This window comes from Lacerta agilis, chromosome 2 (assembly GCF_009819535.1).
Source record: "Lacerta agilis isolate rLacAgi1 chromosome 2, rLacAgi1.pri, whole genome shotgun sequence".
Classification (NCBI taxonomy): Eukaryota; Metazoa; Chordata; class Lepidosauria; order Squamata; family Lacertidae; genus Lacerta; species Lacerta agilis.
In genome coordinates, this window is record NC_046313.1 from 47576303 (window position 1) to 47598756 (window position 22454).

The 22454-nt window shown below is 42.4% G+C and overlaps 1 protein-coding gene across 1 annotated transcript in view; it reads left to right on the forward strand.

The window, feature by feature from the left end:
- Positions 1-19194, forward strand: part of SH3TC2 (SH3 domain and tetratricopeptide repeats 2) — a 41235-nt gene extending 22041 nt beyond the window's left edge. Inside the window, exons 10-18 of the mRNA XM_033139936.1 lie at positions 5081-5217; positions 5709-5750; positions 5846-7561; positions 8276-8456; positions 11621-11771; positions 13049-13171; positions 14507-14657; positions 16010-16206; positions 18636-19194. Of these exons, the coding sequence (XP_032995827.1) occupies positions 5081-5217; positions 5709-5750; positions 5846-7561; positions 8276-8456; positions 11621-11771; positions 13049-13171; positions 14507-14657; positions 16010-16206; positions 18636-18827 (2890 nt within the window). The 3' untranslated portion in view covers positions 18828-19194. The remainder of the gene's footprint in view (positions 1-5080; positions 5218-5708; positions 5751-5845; positions 7562-8275; positions 8457-11620; positions 11772-13048; positions 13172-14506; positions 14658-16009; positions 16207-18635) is intronic.
- The last annotated feature ends 3260 nt before the right edge of the window (positions 19195-22454 follow it).

The following is a 22454-nucleotide window of genomic DNA, read 5'->3' on the forward strand; positions in this document are numbered from 1 at the left end:
AGTGTTTGCTTGCATCTGTGAGGACCAGATCTTTTTTAAAATGAGTCTGGAGATTTAAAATATATAATTTCAGGTGGTGAGAAAATAGGCTTTTGAGACAAAAGCACCACAGCTTATGTTTCTTTTAGGTTTCTATGAGGCACGTGATTAAGAAATGTTGGTACAACTTGTATCTTCCCTCTTGCTCTGAATTTCAATTAACTGATAACATTCTTCAGTATGTAGAAATTGGCTTGATGCGGCAACAGTGAGGGAGGAGCCGGGGGCAGTTGCTCCAGTCCAACAGCTCTGGGGTTCACATGCGAGTTCTGAAGCTTACAGAATATTCCAAATGATGCCCGTTTCACTTTAATATTGGGGAAAGCTCTCTTGTGTGCATTGCGCATGGTGCTTGTCCTGACACAGAAAAGAATGGGGGAGTTTCTGTTCACGTGGAGGTGTGTCATAGAACTCTAGCTCAGAAGTTGGGTTTATTGTAGGAAAAACCTTGTTTCAGAGCAAGGAGATAATTATATTTAGATCAGTGGGTGAATATTCGGAAAATGCTTTGGTCGAATGTAAGAACAGCTGGAAAAGGAATGTGTACATGGCAATTCTTTATCTACGCAGAAGTATGTTATGTCGAGTTCAGTGTGGCTTACTCTGAGATAAGTGAGTATAGGATTGCAGCTGTAGTTTAAGGAAGTCCTGGGTTTTTTGTTTTTTTATACTTTTTTAAAAATAAATTTTCTACATATTAAAACACTTAATACTTATTTTCTATAACAAGAAAAATACATCTTATTTCTAAACAGTATGCATATACAAACTTTCTTATTCTTTCTCACTTTGTGTCATGACTTCCTCAAGACCCTCCTTACTGATTTCCTTATATTTCATCTTTAGCAGTCTTCTAAATCATTTTAAACATTCTTGTTTATAATTCTCTAATTTACCTTCCTTTTCTTTCATTATCTATTCTTACTATCCTAATTTTAATTAATTCCAATTCTAATTTCACACCTAGGCCTCGACTTCTTCCAAAAACTTTCCTCTTTTTCAAATATTACAATATTTTTCTTAAATACAGTTTAAAATTGCTCCAGTCTTGTTCTAACGTCTCCTGCTTCTGGTCACGGATTCTTCCAGTCATTTCAGCCAGCTCCATATATTCCATCATCTTCATTTGCCATTCTTGTATTTTTGGTATGTCCTGTGTTTTCCAATTTTTTTGCAAGCAGTGTTCTTGCTGCTATTGTTGCGTACAGAAAGAATCTTCTATCTTTTTGGGGCATTTCTTCTCCTACTATTCCAAGTAAAAAGGCTTTTGGTTTTTTAATAAAAGTATTCTTAAATACTTTTTTCAACTCATTGTAAATCATTTCCCCGAAGTCTTTTACCTTTGGACAAGTCCACCACATATGATAAAACGTTCCTTCTTTCTCTTTACATTTCCAAAATTTGTTATCATATGTATGATACATTTTTGCAAGTTTTACAGGTGTTAAGTACCATCTATACATCCTTTTCATCATATTTTCTTTCAACCCATAACATGCAGTGAACTTAATCCCTTGCTTCCACAATCCTTCCCAATCCTCCAACATTATATTATGTCCTAAGTCTTTTGCCCAATCAATCATTACAGTTTTCACCATTTCATCTTTCGTGTGCCACTCCAGCAACAAGTTATACATTCTAGACAGGTTTTTGCTATTTGTATCCAAAAACTCTGTTTCCAGCTTAGATTTTTCCCTGGCAAAACCATTTTTTAAAATCTTGCTTAAAATCTGATGATATTGCAACCAGTCATTTAATTTATCTCTCAACTGATCATAGGATTTTAACTTAAACCCGTCTTCCTTTTCCTCCAGCAAATCTTCATATTTCAACCATTTACTTTCCATATTCAATTTTTTCTTGGCTTTTGCCTCCAAAGGTGATAGCCACCTAGGTGTTTTTCTTTCTAACAAATCTTTATATCTTATCCAAACATTGTACAAAGATTTCCTGATTATATGGTTTTTTAAAACTCTGTGAACTGTTATCTTGTCATACCATAAATATGCATGCCATCCATGAAGTCCTGGGTTTTTAAAGAGGGTTTGATAAGGCTGTCAAAAGTGGTTTATGGTTTGGTGAATATTGCACTAATATATAGTAGTTGGTCTTGGTCCCCAAAATATTCTCAAGCGATCATCTTCTGTCAGGTGCATTTTGGGTAATAGAAGAGAAGCACAAAATAGAGAAAGATGGTAGCCTTTAATTGCAGCAACTACTGTGTGTGCAACTTGCAAGCTTATGAGGATAAGGAGTCACCATGTGAAGAGCAGAGCTTTACATCAGGTAAAACAGACAGCTTACATGACAGGGTGGGGAAGCTTAGTTGGTCATTAGCACTTCCTACAGTAAAGTCAATTCAATCAATTTCAGGTAGTTTATCTTCTGGTCAGAGGACTATACAGTGTTAATACCTCTGGGACATCTACTTTCAGTGAAGGCTTAACTAGCACCTGTGTGGCAGCATGAGGCTGGATTTCTAGTGGCAGGATTTGTCCAGATGTTCTGATTAAGGTATTGTATCACTGCAAGTAATGGGTTTGAAAACTATGGTCCAAGCAAAAGTTAGAATTAAAACAAACAGGAGGCCTCTGAGCATGTTCTGAGCCTAGGAATTTGTTTTTCAGGATGAGAACTGAACAAAACATCATTCTTTTTCCCAGAAGTCCATGTCTGCTTAGCTTTCTTCCTTTCAGGAGCCTAATATAGGTAGAAAACAGCAACCTGTTGTTGCTGCTGCAGCTGAACATTTGGGAACTAGAAACCCTTGCAGATCTAGTGCCAATTGCCTGAGAGAACTACTAGTAGATCCCAACCTACCTTCTACTCACCCCCAACATATAAGCTTCCAAAGTAGATGTCAAGTGTGCTTCCTTAGGGAAGTCATTCTAAAGCTGTGGTGCCCCTACTGAAAAAAGCTGTCTCCTGACAGTTATTGCATGTATCACATACAAATGTTACTCTAGCAGGAGGTAAGTTAGAAGACAAATGAAGCGCATATCCTAACCAATTCAGGTACATTTGAGCTTTATATGTACAGTGGTGCCTCGACTTACAAATTTAATCCGTTCCGAATGCACATTCATAGGTTGAAAAATTCGTAAGTCGAAGAAAGTGATTTCCCCATAGGAATGCATTGGAAACGAAAAATTCGGGAAAATTCATAAGTTGAGTAAACCGCATCTAAAATTCGTAAGTCGAGTAAACCCCATCTAAAACCGCCAATGGATGTCCTTCGGATGTTGAAAAATTTGTAGGTGTGCGGGCACTTTTTTCATTCGTAAGTCGAAAAATTCGTATGTTGAGTAATTCGTAAGTCAAGGTACCACTGTATGCATGTAGAGTTGTATGTGAAATTGTGGTGGCCACAAGATGTCACTGTTAAGCTTCCTCAAGACTTTCAGTTTGTGATGCTCTGGAAATATTTTTCCTTGGAGTGATACTTTCCTTCTACTGTAAGTGGATAATGAATGCCATAACTACATATCATGCTTCATAACGGTGCAAAGGGGGTTACTCTCAGGTATAGGATTGCAGCCTATAACATTGAAACTTGAGTCTGCAATCCCACACTCACCTCGGAATAATCCCCACTGAACTCATAAACCAATAATCAGACTTATCTCTGAATAAGGTGCATTTTAAACTGTATTCTAACTTATATTTTAATCAACTGTTTTTGTTTTGTTTTGTTTTTAATGTTTTTACTGTATTTATATTCAGTGTTAGCTGCCCTGAGCCCGGTCTTGGCCAGGGAGGGTGGGGTATAAACAAAAATTTGTTGTTGTTGTTGTTGTTGTTGTTGTTGTTGCTGTTGTTGTTGTTATTTTATTATAACTAAGTCTAGGATAATACTTTACATTTCCTTTCTTCATCAAAATAAGTCTGCTGATGGAATAATGTTTCATTAGTTATCTTAATCAATACAATAATTAACCAATTTAAAATAAAATAAATACTATTTGTCATAGTTTAGGTGCTGTTCTGCTGGCAGTAATAGCATTTAACATTTTAGTTTAAAAAAAAATCTGTTTTGGAAAATCATTGTAAGCATGCCATGGTGGGTTCCTGTCAGGGATGAACTTGCTTGCAGTGCTGAGTGAGAATTTGAACCTGAGTTTCCCCAAGTCCTAATTTAGCTATGCTGTACATAATATGGAACATTTTCATTCACTGTCTCACAACTTGTTTCCAGCAAGTTGGTGGAGAAACCCCAGTTATCTTGCTAGAGATTTCCCCCCGCTGATATGCAGATATCCTCTCTTAACTTTGGGCAAAGTAGATTTTCCTTAACCAGGGATGTTCCTGGGGGAGCAGATCTATCAGGTTACACCAGCTCCTTATCTCACGGAAATCCACTATGTGGAATACCGTAGACTCCTCACAGCGGCTAGATTAAATGTCCTCAAATCTGCGGTATTGTGGGGAAGGTACAGGGGAGTCCCATATGCCCAGAGAACTTGTCATTGTGCCCTGGGAGATGTAGAGTCCACTGAACATATTCTCTTGAGCTGCCCTTTCTATACAGATTGCAGGCAAAATCTTATAGTCCCACTCTTATCTCAACTTAGCTCTCTATCCAGAGAAAGACAGGTTTTATATTTGTTGAATAATGTTGTGGGGAAAACAGCTTCCTTGGTGGCCAAATTTCTTTTTCTAGCTCTTAAGCGTCGTAAGACTAAGACTGATTGCATTGACATGGGTTTATCTGTATAGCTTCATGTTAGTGCTGGCTATGTTTTATCCTAAAGTCCCTTTAGATGTTTTAGATGTTTTAATTCTGTATGGATAAATGTATCTTTTCTGACTGACGGTCGAATAAAGAATGATGATGATGATTTTCCTTCAAACGCAATGCCTTCACCACATCTAAAACTTTGGTGCTCAGCTTCAGCTTTACTGCAAGGAATAGTTAAGGAGTGGAAATATTACACATTCCTTGGAAATGGCACCAGTTTTTGTCTCTTAGCAGAGGCAAAGAGAGAGATTAGGATGGGATGTAGTGCTGACTTGCTGTTACCCATGTTTAACCCCCACACAGGCAAAAGAATACAGTATTTTTTAGTGAAGAAGAAATCGCTTCCATTCTGCAGGTTCCATCCAACGGCAATGAGACACATTACAGTAATCTTCTGGGTGAATGGGCGCAAACAGACATCACTTCTGTTTACAGGCTTGGTGAGTATCCACTCTTCCCTAATACAGATCTTTGTCTAATAGCAAAACGCTGTACTACCTGTCATTCCCAACTTTGCCATTTCCAACTGTTCATTCCATTCATGTTTTGAATCACCATCACTAATTACTGTTGAATATTAGTGAGCCATCATATTCTTAAATAGCTGGTCAAACAATATAAATGAAAGAGATAGTACTACTTTTATCAAAATTTAAAACCAGATTTTGGTGGCATTTTCCTTTTGGAAAATTAACTTTTCTAATTCAGAATGGACAACAAGCTCTCCTTTCACCTAAGGGGTCATAGTGCTTCTGAGTGCCTCCTACATCTGTCTTCTCCCCTTCAAGCACATCTCCCAAGTTCAAGCTAAATGTGTTGTGAGACAAAGACAGTGAAAGCCTTTGGTTTTAGTGCAGTATTTGAGGTGCAGCCTTCTTGCTTCCCATGATCTCATTCTGCATATTTTCCACCCTTTCTCTGGGTCCCACAGATGGCTTTGAACCTGTGGCAATGTACCCAAGAATGCCATCAGGTGAGTATGGACTAAGGGGAAAGTGGGTGCTGTTTTTCCTGAAATGTATCTTCGTGAGGGGAAGCATTTCCTTGTGGCTTATCTCTCTCTTTCAGATGCAGTTGTTCAGGGACTTAAGGATGGCTGGATGTTTGAGAGCTGGGGGAAGCAGGCTAGCAATAGCTTGCCCACTCCTAGTGGTTCTGAAAAGTCCAGTCCTGTTGGTGACTCTTCACCTTCTACCCTGGAGCACTTACTTCTGCCAGAACCAGATGACCTTGATGACCCCAAGTTCTTTATTGACCTGAACACTGGGCATATGGAGGACTCTGATGTTTTTGACCCTATCTTGACTTTTCTCAACCAAGATGGCTATGTGCCCCATTTCCAAAGTCTCTATGACCTCTCTTTTTCCTTCCTCAGTTCCACCTTCTATGGCTTCTCCAGTGAGGAAGAGCTAGTCCTATACCTAGAGACATCCAGGAACTGGGCCAAGAGAGGTCACCTTGCTTGGGCTCACATCCGGATATGCTTTCTCTTGGGCCGCCTCTGCACCAAGAAGGCCAAGTTCTCTCAGGCTCGAGTCTATTTTGAGGAAGCCATGAGTGCTATTGACAGAGGTTTTGACGACCTGCCGCTGCTTGCCTCGCTGCACACGAACCTCGCTGCCATTTACCTGAAGCAGAAGATGAAGCAGAAGTTCTTGTCCATGCTTGGGAAAGGGGTGGCCCTTCTGGCCTGCCTGCCTGGACACTGCTTCTGTTCTGAGAATGAGCTTGAGGTCATGATGTACATTCTGAGAGAAGCCATCGCCATGGGCAACATTGCTTTGGAAGCTCGGGCCTGCCTTCTTGTGGTCAGGCTCTTCTTGCAGCTGGGCAAGTATGATGAGGTCCTGCCTTTCTCCGAACGCTTGCAGTTCCTGTGCTCCAGTGTCTCCAGCCAGGACTCCAGTGCACCCTCTTTGGACCTGATGCCTCTCCTGACCTACCTCTATGACAAGAAGTGCTTGCCGCATGTTGCCTTGGCATCTGCCAGGCTTTCCCCTCCCAGCCCTGTGAAAGGGGCACCAACACCCATTTGGAAAGCTGGATTCATCCTTTCAAATGCTTCTAAGCTCCTGGTGGTCCAAGACCGGAGAAGCAGAAGTAGTGTCCCTGCTTTGGCTTGCCTCTACCTGAGCTGTGCCTTGGCCTTCTGCCATGAAAACGGAGCTGTGCCCATGGAGAGAGCCCTTTGTGCAGTGTTATCCAAAATGTACCTCAAGCATGGCATGTTACAAGGAGCCGTTCATTATTCAAACAGGGCCGTTGCCCTTGGCAAAGTGATGGGCGAAGAGGAAGCTTTTGAGTCCTCCCTTTCTTTGGGGTGGGTGTATGCTTTGAGCAGCCAGCCAGAAAAAGCGTCGGAGATCATGTTGCGCCTCCTGCGTTCTCTGCGACAGACAGACAGCATCACACAAGACGGGGTTGTCCACAACCTTCTGGCCATCGCCCTTAAAGGAGAAGGGCAGGTGCAGAAGTCAGCAGAGAACTACTTGAGGGCCTTAAACAAAGCCCAGGAGACTGGCAACAGGTGGAACCAAGCCATTGCCTTATCCAACTTTGGGTGCTTGGCTGTCTCTTGCCAGGCAAGCCACCTAGCAGAATGCTATTTTCTCCAGGCTGTTAGGTTGTATTTTGAACTGCAGGGTGGAGATGATGCACAGGTGGAGCTGGTGCAGATTCTGCTGTGGTTGGCGCAGTGCCAGGTGGAGATGCATAAGACAGATGAGAGCAAACTGTTTTATGAACTCGCCTTGGCCGTTGCCTTGAATACACGCAACATTATGAGTGAGTAGCTAGCCTATTGGGATGTGGGTTGAGGGGGGAAATAGAGGGTGTTATTTGCTGTTTCCTTGACCTTATTTTTGTGCAGATGTTTAGGGAGGCAGGAGAGGGTATATTATTTAATGATATCCTTCCTAAGTTGTGCTAGCAAGTTCCATATCCTAGCAGATTTCCAAACATCCCCCTTTTTTAAATTACACAGTGGTTAGCTTGTTGCTGGCTCATCTGAGCCTCACAACTTAAGATTCCTGGTTTCCCTTTTTATGTCCCTCCTAAAAGAATAGACACGAGCATCTGATTAAAGTTAACATAAAACTACTTAAGGTTAACATAAAAGTACTTTACTTACAATCATCCAGTTCACAATAAGATCCCTGAAGGCAGACTTAATTTACATAACAACATATAACTATGTGAACTATCCCATAAGGGAAGCGACTCAGCAGTCACTTCTCCTAACTCTTAGGAACACAAAAAAATGGAGAACAAGAAGAAGAGCAGAACATGGAGGCCATGTGCTCCTCTGTCCAAGAACAGGCCACACCCACATTAAGTCACATGCAAAGGAAGTTTGTCCCAGCTCAGCAGAAACTAGCAAGTTTTCTCCTAAGTGATACAAAGCATTCCCCAGCATGTGCATTGTAGGAATGTTGTATTTGACTGCAATGCGTTTTTACATCCCAAAATTTTAAATGTTGAAATCTTGCAACCACCCAGGTCAACTTCAGGTCACTGAGTCCATCTGCCATTTCTATCGCAAAGTGCAGCCAAACACTGGGGCCTGCATCATCTACCATGAACACCAACTCTTCCTAGCTCAGCAGCTCCAGGACAAAGAAATGGAAGGGCAGCTTCTGCAGGACCTCAGCCACCTCTACCAGAGTCTACAGACAACCAGGTGAGCCAGCACCATGTACAACATTAAAAATGGAAAAAAATGAGGCATTTCTAACCATGTTTTTTATTTCAGTGATTTTTGTTGTCAGACAACTTCAATTATTTTCACTTTTATCTTTTTTAGTGCAAACTCATTAAATTTTAAATATGAAATTTTTAATGCCACTGTTGAGTACAGACCACATGGCATCAACTACACCAGCCACAAAACATGGCACAGTGGGTCTTAAAGCAAACCATACATTTGGTTCAAAAAGTATCCATATCCATTGAGAAACATAGTTTTTAATGTGTTTGTATTGCCCCCCAGGGGGGGCGTGTACACTGCTTTGAACATTTTAAAAAATAGTATGAAATACCCCAGGAAAATATTTTTGGCATTTGGTGCAGTTGGTAAATTAGCCCCAGGATCTACTGAGAATAAATATTGTTCACTTAATTTTAAATACAGCTATCTGTTGTGTACTTGCAAGTTACCACTGCTCTGTTTGCAGTATTGGCTATGATTGCTTAGGAATCTGGATACTAGCCTTCCTATGAAAGGTCAGAATGAGCTCAGAGGGGAGGAATGTACGAAGAGGACGTTCGTACTGTAAGCCTCCTTGCTCAAGATTGCAGGTTATCCTGGAGAAAAAGGGATGCACAATGGAAAGGACTGTGTAGGAATGCCTGCCCATCAACTCCTTATCTGGTAATTCTCTGACTACATGCCGCCCTCCATTTCAGATAGAGAGAGAGAGAGACACTGGTGTCTACAGTACAGACAGAAAACTGCTGCCCACATTGATAAAAGAAAAAGAAATTGTACCCACATACTGTTACAGAGGAGCCCCCTCCATGAGGAGGAGACTGTATCTACATCTTCCTGCTTCCGGCTTTTCCAGTGAAAGAGATAAATAGTTGTTTATATAAGACATGCTGCCTCTCTCTGCTTCATTGAGGCAGGGAGAACAGTGTGGCCCTGTGTTGACACTGGCTTTCTGAAGTGGGAAAACTGGCATTGTGACCTCATGCTGATGCTGCTCACCTGAAGACTGACAGGCCATTGTGACATCATTCCAATACTGCCTGTCTGAAAAAAGAGAGAAACAGTTCACATATGACCAACAGCTTTCATGAAAAGAAGTTGCCTTTTGCATCCTAGAGCAGACAGGGTGTTCTTAAATCTCACCCACCCCCCTGCTGCCGCCTTATTCATCCATCATCTCAAATGCAAATTTCAATCAGTAGCAGCTTAGAGACCAACTAAGTTTGTTGGTCTCTAAGGTGCTACTGGAAGGATTTTTTTATTTTTTGTTTTGTTTTGACTATGGCAGACCAACACAGCTACCTACCTATAACTGCAAATTTCACTGTTCCTCAGCCATGTGGCACTGTCCCACCAGTGGATTAAAAAAAGAAAGAAAAAGATTTGGGGTGACTGCTTCTGGCTACCTGTGATAGTGTCTCTCTGTGCCAAAGGTGGGGAATCTGTGGCCTTCCAGATGCTGTTGAACTCCAGCTCTCATCATCAACAGCCAGTATGACCATCAGTCAGGCATGATGGGAGTTGTAGTCCAGCAAGATGTGGAGGATGACAGGTTCCCAGAAGAATGATAGCAAATCATTTATCTGATGAACAGGAGCCACTGAAAAGTCAGTAGTCACATAAGCGACAACAGCTGCATGGATGTTACTAACCCAAGGATAGAAGGAAGAAAAAATCCTGGCTAGGGAAGAATGGGCAAGCCAAACTGCTGGACTACGCCAAAATGGCAAAACTAACAGGGAGACTCAGGAATCAAGAGGATAAGAACTGTGAAAAAGAATGGGAACAATTTATAATTTATTTAGGAGACCGTTGTAATCAAATTAAAACTTTAGCTGGACTCCCAAGACTCACTTGTACTGTGTTTCCCTAAAAATAAGACATACCCATAAAATAAGCTATAGCATGATTTCTAAGCATTTGCGCAATATAAGCCATACCCCGAAAATAAGCCATAGTGATAGTCGCAGTTCTGGAGGGCGCCAAGGAAGAGGCGAGGCTGGATGCGGCACCTCCCGGCAACAGCTCCAGCCCCACCGGCAGCACCCTTAAGACGGCCCTGGATAGGCATGGCTATGCAGTGTACCAACACGGAGCGGTTAAGAAGACGGGCAGCAGCTGGAGGGCGGCTCCTCCAGTGGGAAGGAGGCTCGGAGGTGACTGGTAGAAAGTGAAAGTAAAAGTCTCCTCAGTGAAGTGATAAAAATAAGACATTCCCTGAAAATAAGCCATAGTGTGTTTTCTTGAGGAAAAATAAATATAAGACAGGCGTCTTATTTTCGGGGAAACACGGCAATGTAACGATGGATGATTAGAAAAAATGATATTTGGAGAACGGACTGATATGCAGTTATGGACATTGTAATAAGGAACCATGTAGGGGATGGGGGCAGTCAAGAGATTCAGAGAATCTCAAGAGATGATTATATAAATTGCTGGATTGTAAACTTGTATTGGTAAAAGCAAATAAAAAATAATTTCAAAAGAAAGAAAAGAGAAGTCAGCAGCCACTGAGATGAAAAGGCATCAGAATTGCAGTTATTTTTCCTTTAAAAAAACTAAAATCAGAACTACAAACAGTTATCTCCTGGATGGCCTACTCTTTGCCGTGTTTGCAGTGTGATATTGATCCCATTACTAATGTGTAAACATCTCGTTTACCACGATTGGGGTGTATGTGTGTGTGGCAGATTTCATAGGTGATGTAAACGTACACTTAATATGTTTCCAATTATGAACCTCAAACTCATTCTTGCACATAGAGAGGCTACTCTCTGTTGCACAGTGTGAACTGGACTTTATTGTAGGGAATAGGAAAGGCATAGTTCCATGGCAGGACACTCCTTGAAGACAGAACTACAGTGGCAGCCACGGTTTTCCTTACACCAAATGCAGTAGGGTTCTTAGAACAGTAAGTGATTATGACATGCCTGGCCTGTTCCACCTGCTTTATAAGAGCTTCTCTGCCATGTTTAGCACTAAATGAAAGGGGATCATCGTTCAGCTTGTGTCAGACTTAGGAAACAATGATGCAAGGAAAGTTTGCAGGGCTGGTCAGAAAGGATTGGTTTGTTTTGACTTGATGCACAAGCTCCCACATTTTCTTTGCAATAATGGAGCCTCCATCAACCTGACAGATATGTGAAACGGGCCCTGGATTATACCAAACAGAGTCTGAGAATCTTCATTGACCTGGAGGAAACGGTCAAAACAGCGCAGGCCTGGCTGCAGGCTGGAAGGCTTTACTATCAAATGCAAGAGGATGAACTTGTGGAAATGTATTTGCAGGTAAAGTAAAAATAAGAGGACTGGTTGTGTCTAACTAACTGCTATGTGATGTAAGATTGCCAAGCTGAGGTTCCAAACACTAATAAATAGCCAACTGCTATCTGCAGGAAAATCATTATCTTATTTTGATTTAATGTACAGTGTCTGGCGCATGGTGATTGCTGAGTCAGAGTCAGTGTCTAATAGAAGTAGTGTCAGCAGTGGCAGTAAATTTTCCGTCAGTTGATGGACACTGAATAGATCTTGGCTGAGGGAGAGGCATAAGTCTTGTATATTGTACTCGCATGCAGGTTTATATGCTCAGAGCTTCACTTGGGTATGAAATGTGCAATGACTTGCGGCACACTGATAAAAGGTTTATTTGTGCCCAGACTCTCAAATTCCATTACTGAAGAGCTCATTAAGTGAACCCTCACGATAATTTAAAATTGGAGAAATGTTCTTGAAGCATATGGATTTATTTGCAACATTTGGATGTTTCCCCCCTGGGGAGGCTGGCGGTGAATGCTAGAGGGGAAGAGGGGGTTAAATGGAAGAGTGTTATAGCAATAGATTCCACAGTGCAGAAGGAAGGTGGAGAAAGAGGAGGAGCTATGGAGGCAATGGAGGCAGGCGGACATTAGCCTCCTGATCAATGGAAGTTTGTGCAATATTTTTTGAAATTGTAGCATATGTGATAATCACTTTTTCCTTCATAATCATGAGTGCAATTCACTACAGTTTTGGAGAAGAAGACTTTATGTTTGCAATAGAAATTCAGACTTATGACTCTGACCATGCCAATACAACCCCACTGATTTGTAGGCAGTTGTGTAGGAATATTGAATTGGTTTGCACCTGAATGTAAGTAGCAAATGACATTCATATACAGTGGTACCTTGGTTTTCGAATGTAATCCGTACCAGAAGACCATTTGAGTTCTGAAACATTCAAAAACTGAAAACTCAATGTGGAAGCCTCAAAATGGAAAACTCAATACAGAAAACTCAATACGGGAGCGAGCCGCGTGGCAGGTTCGACTTCTGAAAAGTGCTCAAAATCTGAAGCATTTACAAGACTTTATGGTGTTCGAAAACTGAAACGTTTGTCAACGGAGACATTCGGAAACCGAGGTACTGCTGTAGTTACTATATTGTGAACAAACATGAATATTGCATACATGCTGCAATGATGAAGGGCCGGGCATAACGTTCAGTCATATCTTTTAGCCATACCTTACATTCTTCTTGTGTGATGATACTGCCATTGCTCTTACCCTGACATGATCCCTTTCGCAGGCAGCCATACAGACGTCACTGAAATCTGAAGAGCTGCATTTGGCCATGGAACTATATGAAGAGGCTGGTGATGTCTTTTTCAATGGGATCCGGAACAGACAAAAGGCAGTGGACTATTACAGGGTATCAACCACACACACAAAAATGGCACTTATGTCTGTATCTGTGGAGATCTCCTTGTCACGACTGCACTTGAGTATTACTGACAAGGATTGAGATAGCCTATATTGAAGTAGAGGGAGGAAGTTTAAGGAAATGATTTTTCACACACCTCGTGACTGTTCATAGGTTTATTGAACTATAGTGCTATACTGTTTGCAGACTCTTTATGAGCAAGAATATATTCTACATGAGAAAAAATGTAGTTGTGAAGTCATATGAGAGTTGTTGTTCCCTGACTGGTTTCATTGGACTTGAAATGGGGCTCTGTCGGCTTGGTTTGTCTTACTAAACATTATCATTCTGTCTTGCTATTCTCTCTGGATGCTTATTTTAAAGCAGGAGATTGTGTTTCAGCTGGGGAACATAGCCAGAAATATTCTGCTGCACCAATGTAGCATGTAGCATGGCTAGATACAAAGGAGTGAACTCCCTAGATTAAAGGCCATTTTTCATAGCATCTTTGAAGGCCTGGAATGTATAAAAGACTGATTATTCCAACTGTAGTCTTGATTGCATGAGTTTTCTATCCTGAGAATTGTTATTTGATTTTAAGAAAAGTTTGCACACTACATCATTTGTAGTAGCAGAAGGTTGAATTGAACAGAGCTGACATGTAGCTTAAAGGCAAGCCCTTATGGCCACTTACCCTAACTCTGGTGCCCTCCAGATGTTTGGCACTGTAACTCTCATCAGCTCCAGCTGTGGAAGGCTGCCTTACAGTTTCTAGACAACAGCCAATGGAACAAAGTTCCAGAGTTACAAAACACACACATTGTGTAACAATCTCTTTTTCTTCTAGGGGTACAAGGGATAGGGTAGAATACATTACTCAACAATCATATGAGAAGAAAATACCAAGGCCTGGGATTTGCTGGGTTTATTTTAACTCATTAGAAAATGAGAATTTGAAGGAGAAACAGTCACAGAGAGATGTGGCATCCTAATTTCCTCTACAAGACTTGTAATAATAATGAATATTATTAATAATTTTTAAATGTATTCCAAGTTCTCCTCCTTTGAGGATGTGGAAGTGGATATTGGGTGGGTAGAGATGAATAGGGGGTGACTTGGAGGAGTAATGTCTTGTTTGCTCTATGATAAATTATCAATACACTATTAGTAAAATAAGGGGAAATGCTAGATGTACTGAATGGTGGGAAGCGGCAGGTATAATGGCATATCCCTTTTGCTTGGAGTGTCCTTCTCTCCAAAGGGCTAATATGCAGCTCAAGTGGTGGTGTGACATGGTAGGAAATTGTGAAGTGACATGAAAACATTGTGTAATTTTCCCCCCAGGGAGGAGCTGTCCCTTTGGCTAGGAAGCTGAAGGTGCTGCAGACTGAGTTGAGAGTGTTCAACAAGCTGACGGAGCTGCAGCTTGGACTCCAGAATTATGAGAAGGCTTTGGAATTTGCTACCTTGGCAACCAGGCTCAGTGTGGATGTAGGTAGGAAAGGACTAAGGATACGTAACACAGTAATGTCTAAGCCATCTTGTGGAAAACACCCAGGGAAAGTTGCAATGGACCAGGAATTAGGGAGACCGCTGTTCCTGGAAAAGCCACTATTAAAATACACATTTTAACACCAACTCACTCTGCAGTAAAGAGCAGGCTAAAACTATTTTAAATAGATACATTGCAAAACCAAGGTAGATTTAAAATGCTGAAATCAACCAATAGTAAAGGTAAAAAAAAGAGCACAGAATGTCACCAAATGCCTAAGTAAGAGATGTCTTCTTCTGCTGCTCTTGGAGATATATACCTGTTTGGAAGCAAAGGAGGTGGGTCTGTATTGATTTTAAGAACTGAAGAAAGAAAAGAAGGAGTTTTATCATTCATTGCTGGGGACCCTGTCACTGAGGAAGAGTTCCCAAATATGTTCATCTTTCCCCAAATGAATTCTTCCAATGTCTCAACCAGAAATTATCTAACCAAGACGACGGACATGGTCTCCTTGAGAACAGAGGGCTGGAGTAGATGGGCTTTGGCCTGATCCAGCAGGACGGTTATGTTCTTACGTTACGTTAACATTATTGGCTTTATATTAGTGTGGCTACAGCCAGTAGTCTAGAAATTCCTAACTGATACTTGTTCCAGTCCACCATTTTATGCCAATTATCCATAAACTCAACCAGCTTTTTAATGTGGGTTAGCTACTATTGGCCACAATGCAGTGTGTATTCATTCTAAGGAAGAGTGTAGATCTCCCTAAATCTGTCAATGTATAAATCTGTTTTGCTCCTGCTATCTTTTGATTTTCAGTAGAAATTTTCTGCAATTACTTTTAGAAATAGTGCGTCCAATTTTAGATTTATAGTCTGTTCTGTATTTATGTTAAAGTGCAAGACTTGCCATTCAGTCCATCCCTTCTTTGCTGTGAATTTCCCCCCTCTCTCCATAGAAGTAATGGACTCTTCTAATCTTGTGTAATGAAAAACTATATATATAGTTTTAATTGATGGGAAACCTACCTGTCATGAGATGAGTTTGACATGAATTTATGCTATCAAATTGACAGTGACACAGATTTTTTTTTTAGGACATAGGGATTGGAATGTGCATTGAAAGGCCAGAGAAAATGGCATCATGCAGTAGCAGCAGCACTGCAACCAAAGCAAATTAAGTCAGAGGAACTGCTCATTGTTTTGCTGTTGTTTTGGGGAGGAACAGAAATTCAGAAAGTAGGAAATTGAGAAGCACCCTCAATTCATAGAGCACTCAAAGTCACCAAACATGCACTCATTTGTATATTAGTAGGATGTATCATTAATCCTATTTAATTTTAATTCTAATTTAAGGAGATCAGTTGCAAGAAGTGGTTGCCTTTCACCGCCTGGCAACAGTGTACTATTTTCTGCAAATGTATGAAATGGCTGAGGACTGCTATCTGAGGACACTCTCTCTGCGCTCACCATTGTTGCAAGGTGCTCAGGAAGCTATGTATTATTCCAAGGTTTACTGTCGCCTGGGAGATTTGACCCTGCACAAACTAAAGGTGAGTGACAGCAGCCTGAGACACATCCTGTGATGAATCTCACTAAACATGTGGCAAGGCCACATGCTAAGTTTTCTCTGACCTTGCGCTTAAATGAAGTCTTTCACTAACCCATTAAAAATCTAAGAGCCTGCAGTCATCGGTTGCCATGAATTGTTCCAGAAAATGCCACCCATTTGTGGTGCTGTACGTGCTCTGCTGTGCTGGCTTCTGCTTTACTGCAGTTCCAGAACCTGTTCAGTGTTCCCTGGACCTCCAAATCCCCTGACTTCAGTCTTGAACCTTACTTTTGCTTTTCAATAGCACTGCTACTTCCCTTTGACACTAATTTCTCTCTCTGGCAATCTAGACCATCCCACCACATTCTCTGTGGCTAGGTATGAAACAGAGTTGTTGTTCTAGATTCAGGTAGGTAGCCGTGTTGGTCTGACACAGTTGATATATATATATATATATATATATATATATATATATAGTCCAGTAGCACCTTAGAGACCAACTATTTGTATACCCAGTAGTAATGTACGGAAGTGAGAGCTGGACCATCAAGAAGGCTGATCGCCGAAGAATTGATGCTTTTGAATTATGGTACTGGAGGAGACTCTTGAGAGTCCCATGGACTGCAAGAAGATCAAACCTATCCATTCTCAAGGAAATCGGCCCTGAGTGCTCACTAGAAGGACAGATCCTGAAGTTGAGGCTCCAGTACTTTGGCCAACTAATGAGAAGAGAAGACTCCCTGGAAAAGACCCTGATGTTGGGAAAGATGGAGGGCACAATGAGAAGGGGACGACAGAGGATGAGATGGTTGGACAGTGTTCTCGAAGCTACTAACATGAGTTTGGCCAAACTGCGGGAGGCAGTGAAGGATAGGCGTGCCTGGCGTGCTCTGGTCCATGGGGTCACGAAGAGTCAGACACAACTGAACGACTGAACAACAACATTTGTATACCATCCTTCTGAAGATCACAGGGTGATTCATAACATAAAAACACAAAATGGGAACACAAAATTCATAATAAAATAAAAACAAACCAATAATCTCCCTCCTACAAACACACTGGGGAAACCCAGCCAGATGGGTGGGGTATAAATAATAAATTATTAAATTATTATTTTAAAAGCCATAGAAAGTTAATCAGCCAAACGCCTGGTTGAAGTGAAACATTTTTGGCTGGCACCTAAAGATATGTAATGAAGGCACCAGGCGAGCCTCCCTGGGGAGAGCATCCCACAAATGGGGAGCCACTGCAGAAAATGCCCATTCTTATGTTGCCACCCTCTGGACCTTTTGTGGAGGAGGAACATGTATAAGGGCCTCAGATAATGATTGCAGGGTCTGGGTCAGTCCTTATGGGGAGAGGCAGTCCTTGAGGTATTGCAGTTCTGAACCGCTTAAGGCTTTGTAGGTGAAAACCAGCACTTTGAATTGGGCCCAGAAGCTAACAGGCAGCCAGTGTAGTTGGTCCAGAATCGGTAAAATAAACTCAAACCGCCTTGACCCGGTGAGCAACTTGGCTGCTGAATTCTGCACCAGCTGAAGTTTCTGAACTTATTAGAAGCTGTGCCATGACTGGAAGACTGGTATCTGAAGAAGTGTGCATGCACACGAAAGCTCATACCAAGAACAAACTTAGTTGGTCTCTAAGGTGCTTCTGGAAGGAATTTTTTTATTTTTTGTTTTGTTTTGACTATGACAGACCAACACGGCTACCTACCTGTAACTATGACTGGAAGAGTTCCTCTCTCAAAAAAATAATAAAAAAAAAAATGCTGCTTGGGGCACAAATGTAATCATATTTTCAAGGTTCTCTCTGGTTTTTAAAAGATAGTTGGGAGAGGTCCTTCCCTTCTATCACACCAATATCAGAGGCATGTTTTGCAAGGGCGCAAGACAGGGCCTCTACCTAGGCTCTGGAACTCATTTCTGAGGGAGGCCCAATTAGCCTTTCCTATTAACCTTCCGCCACCAGATGAAGCCATTGCCCCGACAGAGTGATTTGTTTTTCTGCTGCTGGTGTTTCTTTGGGACGCTTGTTTTAATTTTCAGTGTTGCTTTTTCTCTGCTCTTGCTTTTGTATAGGGTTTTTAATTACAGCTTTATTTGTTGCATTGCTGTGCTTTTATACTGAATTAAATATTCAATATATTATTGTTAGATGCCTTTTGACACCAAGTGAGGATGGCAGAGGGTAAATAATGAATGATACAATAAATAGATGTGTGGAGGCAGAAATTAATTAATAATGATTGTGATCTGTGTTGGTCGATTAGAGCAAAGCCAGTATTCCCCTGGTGACTGACTAACTGTGCAACTTGCTTAAAGAGATCTGGGGAGCATCCATTGTGCTTTGGTCCCTGCATTGCTGCCCACAGTCAATCAAACTGGTTTCTCACCCCTCTAATTTTCTGCTCCCCTTTATCCTCAGGATGAACACGATGCAGCTAACTACTTCCTCTTGGCCTTGGCTGCTGCCACTGAGCTTGATGACCAGGCTTGGGAATGCAAGATTCAGTCCAAGTTGGCACAAATATATCATGCTTCCCAGTCCGATAAGAGCCCAAGGGGGTGGACCACGTATCGGTCCCGGTGGCTGAGCGAAGGAAGACGTGATGTATGACAAATCACCTTGTGGGACTCAAGAGCTCTCAGACCTCTGAACCAGAAGAAACGAAGCTCGTTTTTCTCACCTCACTGCCAAAGAGCTCTCAAGTGCCTCCTTGACTTTGAAGCGAAGGGGAGAAACACGTTCCGGCGCTTCACTCTCCCTGTGTTTTGAAATTACTGATGAGAAAACCTTAATGTGTTGGGGGATGGATGCGCTTGCTCATAGACTGACGCAAAGTGGATAAAAGCCAGGTCCCTCGTGTTTTTATAGCCTAATATTTATCAGCAACACATACGAAGAGAATACTTCCATCTAGACCTCATTTAATTAGATACACACTGTGAAGGTGTTGCTTAAAGTGCAAATTGAAAGCACAAGGTAGGATTAGCTTGTGGGAACATAAGTTGGCCAGGCTTTGAAGTAGCTGGAGATGATCTCTGAAAAGAGACAGCATGAGGATGTTCAACTTGTACCCATTCAACTTCAGTGCCAAAATGCAGAGTGCACTTTCACATTCCCTGCAAACCTTGAATGAGCCCTGAAAGACAGAAAGTTCACTTACAGGAACTTTTTGGTTGTTGTTTTTTTTAAAGGATTGTGTGTGTGTTTTAAGTTGTCGGCAATCTACACTTGTGTTTATTTCTGTTTTTCAGCTTTATCTTTATCCTCAAGCAGTTTCTCTGTGCCGGTGTAAATTGCATCGGGACCACAAAGATATTCATAGCAAAAGACATAATGGCAGATAGCACCTTTAAAGAGAGCATGTGCATATGATGGGTAAAGGAGAAGACCATCAAAAGAGGGTTCAGGACACATTCTTCAACCAAGTAACAAGCTGTCTTTGCAACTGAATTGAACCACAAGTGATGCCCCTAGCTTGCCATTCCATAGGAACCTGGGACGTGACCCACTACTGAGTCAGACCACTGGTCCATGTAGCTCAGTTTTATTGATACTGCCTGCAGCTCTCCAGGGTTCCCAGGCCAGATTGTTTCCCAGCCGCTCCTGGAGATACCAGGTGTTGAACCTGTAACCTTCTGCATGCAAAGCATGTTCTCTGCCACCCTGACCTACACCCCCTCTCTTCCTCATGGTTCGTTTCTTCCTACTCCAGCATGAAGTCTGTGATGGAGGCACTAAGCTGCAGATTGTTTTGCCAGTTTTTCCCAGCCAGAAAACAAGGAAGGAGGTGGAGGTGGCACTGTAAGAGAGAAGTGGGTAGTGAGAGGAGCAAGATGGGTGGGCTTCGGCCAGCATTCATTGATTTGCTTGTCTTCTCAGTTCTTTTGTGAAGCTGGACTCGGAGTGCCATGAATTCTTTCTGAACATTAAGTGTGTCTTCTCCTTAAAGTTCTCAGTAGATCCTGAATTCTACAAATCACCTCAGGCCCGGGCTTGAATATGGCTTTTTCTATCTGAAGCCTCAGCACTCTCCACGTATTGCCACCACTACCACTCTTTCCCATGCCCACTCAAGTGCTCTTGCCTGGTTGGAATCCTTGAACTGAATTAATGTTTCTTGCTTGCCAAGATGGAGAGATGAAGTTGGGTGTGTGAGGAAGCTTCTGACTTCCGTACAGTCCAGACCTACAAAAGTCGCATCCATTTCCCTGAATCCTTTGGGGACTTGCTCCACCTGCCACTGGCTAGTGGCCCCAGAAGGAATATGCCCACGAAGGAATATGGCCCTTAGTATAAAAAGGGGGCAGAGCCTGAGGAAGGTTAGTCTTAGAGAGGGACGAGGGCATGTGCACTGAGCAACAACTCTCCTCCGACGACGACAGGGGTATATATTGCTCTGCCTTCTGAGTGAAATAGGGGCTCTGGCTACAGGATTTAATGAAGCCAAACCATGGCAGCCTTGGCCTCAGAGTCGGGCCCTCAGTTCTTTCCTGGGAGAACATAAGAAGAGCCTGTTGGATCAGGCCAATGGCCCATCTAGTCCAGCATCCTGTTCTCACAGTGGCCAGCCAGATGCCAGTGGAAAGCCTGAAAGCAGGATCTGACACAAGAGCACATTCTCCTGCGGTTTCCAGCAACTGGTATTCAAAAGCATTCAGAGAGTCTTTCTTGGCAACAGGAAAAGTGTGTCCTTCGTTGTACATGTAGTTGCCAAGCCTCTACTGGACCTGGATCTGAGAGTAGCTGTACCCTGTGTATCCAGAGATATGGAGTGTAGCATGAATTCCACAGAGAGGGAACACTTCCATAGCTACACCCAGTAGGCCTCTGCTTCTTTACTGCTGCAATGCTTGCTCTGTTGCCTCCCGGCACTTTTCCCCACTGGGTGCTCCCAGCCCCTTCCATTGAGGCTGAGATAATATACCCCATGTAGGAATGGGATGTTTATTTTTGGCAGGGCACAGAGCATTACCCTGGGCCAGCTTCAAGTGTTTGCAAGCTGTTCTTCACAGTCATCTGAGCTCAAATGAGCTTTTAAGTCTTCTTGGAGATGCCACATGTTTACAGCAATCCTGCAGCCACATCACAAATGCATAAAGTTCTGTGCATTCCATGCTCTAAATCAGAAGTCCCAGGGCACTACCAATGTCATGTTGTGGCAGGAGGCTGAATTCAGATGCCCTGTTTGATGCAGCGCAGCTAGTCTTAACATCATGTTACGATTCTTTTCCTGTATAAAGCCACTTTTGAGAGGGTGGGGGAAAGAATTGTCTTTTCCATGGGATGTTGTGTTTGCACAGAGTGTCTCTGAACTCTTTCTCATGTTATGAAAAGCATGGATGAAAGTGAAGAGGTTCTTCCTCAGATAATAATAGAAGCTGGGATCATTTCCATGGAACTGAATGTTGGGAGGTTCAGAACAGACGAAAGGAAGTACTTCCTCACATGTTGCAGTGTTATTGAATTCATTGCTATGAGATGCACTGGCCACCAACACAGATGGTTTTAAAAGGGGGTTAGGCAAATTTGGGGACGGCAAGGCTCAGTGACTACTAGCCATGTGGCTGTGTTCTCTGTCCTCTCAATACCAGCTGCTGGGGCGTGCAAGTAGGGAAAGTGCTATTGAACTCAGGTCCTACTTGCAGGCTCCCCATAAGCATTTTGTTGGCTGCTGTGAGATGCTGCACCAGGTGGCCCTTGGGTCAGATGCAGCCACACTCTTCTTAAGTTCCTACAAAGTAAAAAATGCAGCTTCCCACCCCCTGGACCCATTTCAAAGGAGCTTGCACTTCTGCTCCACCAGGAGATGCTGAGGGAGCCCCCACATTTGGAGCAGGCAGGCCTCCCTATGGGGTAGATGCTATTCTCACAAACCCCAGCTCCATGTAAAAAAATAATATTTGAATGAATGCAACATTGTGTGTGATTGTTAATCTCTGCTGGTAAATTCCTGAGGGGCTACCATGCCTGCCTGCTTTCTGCCTGAACGTTTGAGTCTCTGCTCAAACTCTGCGTGAGGGATATGAGGCCTCGCTGTCTTTATGACAGCCCCTAACTGCCTATAGCAGTAACTCTGAACTGTGCCAGTCACTGCAAGTGGCTGATGTAGCCATCCAGGACATGCCTCAGAACAGATGTCACAGTGTCTAGATGTGAGGGGGCAATACCTAAAGTTATTGAGCAACGTGCTTTGCATGTAGAAAGCTCCCAAGTTCTCTCCCTTGACATCTTCCATTA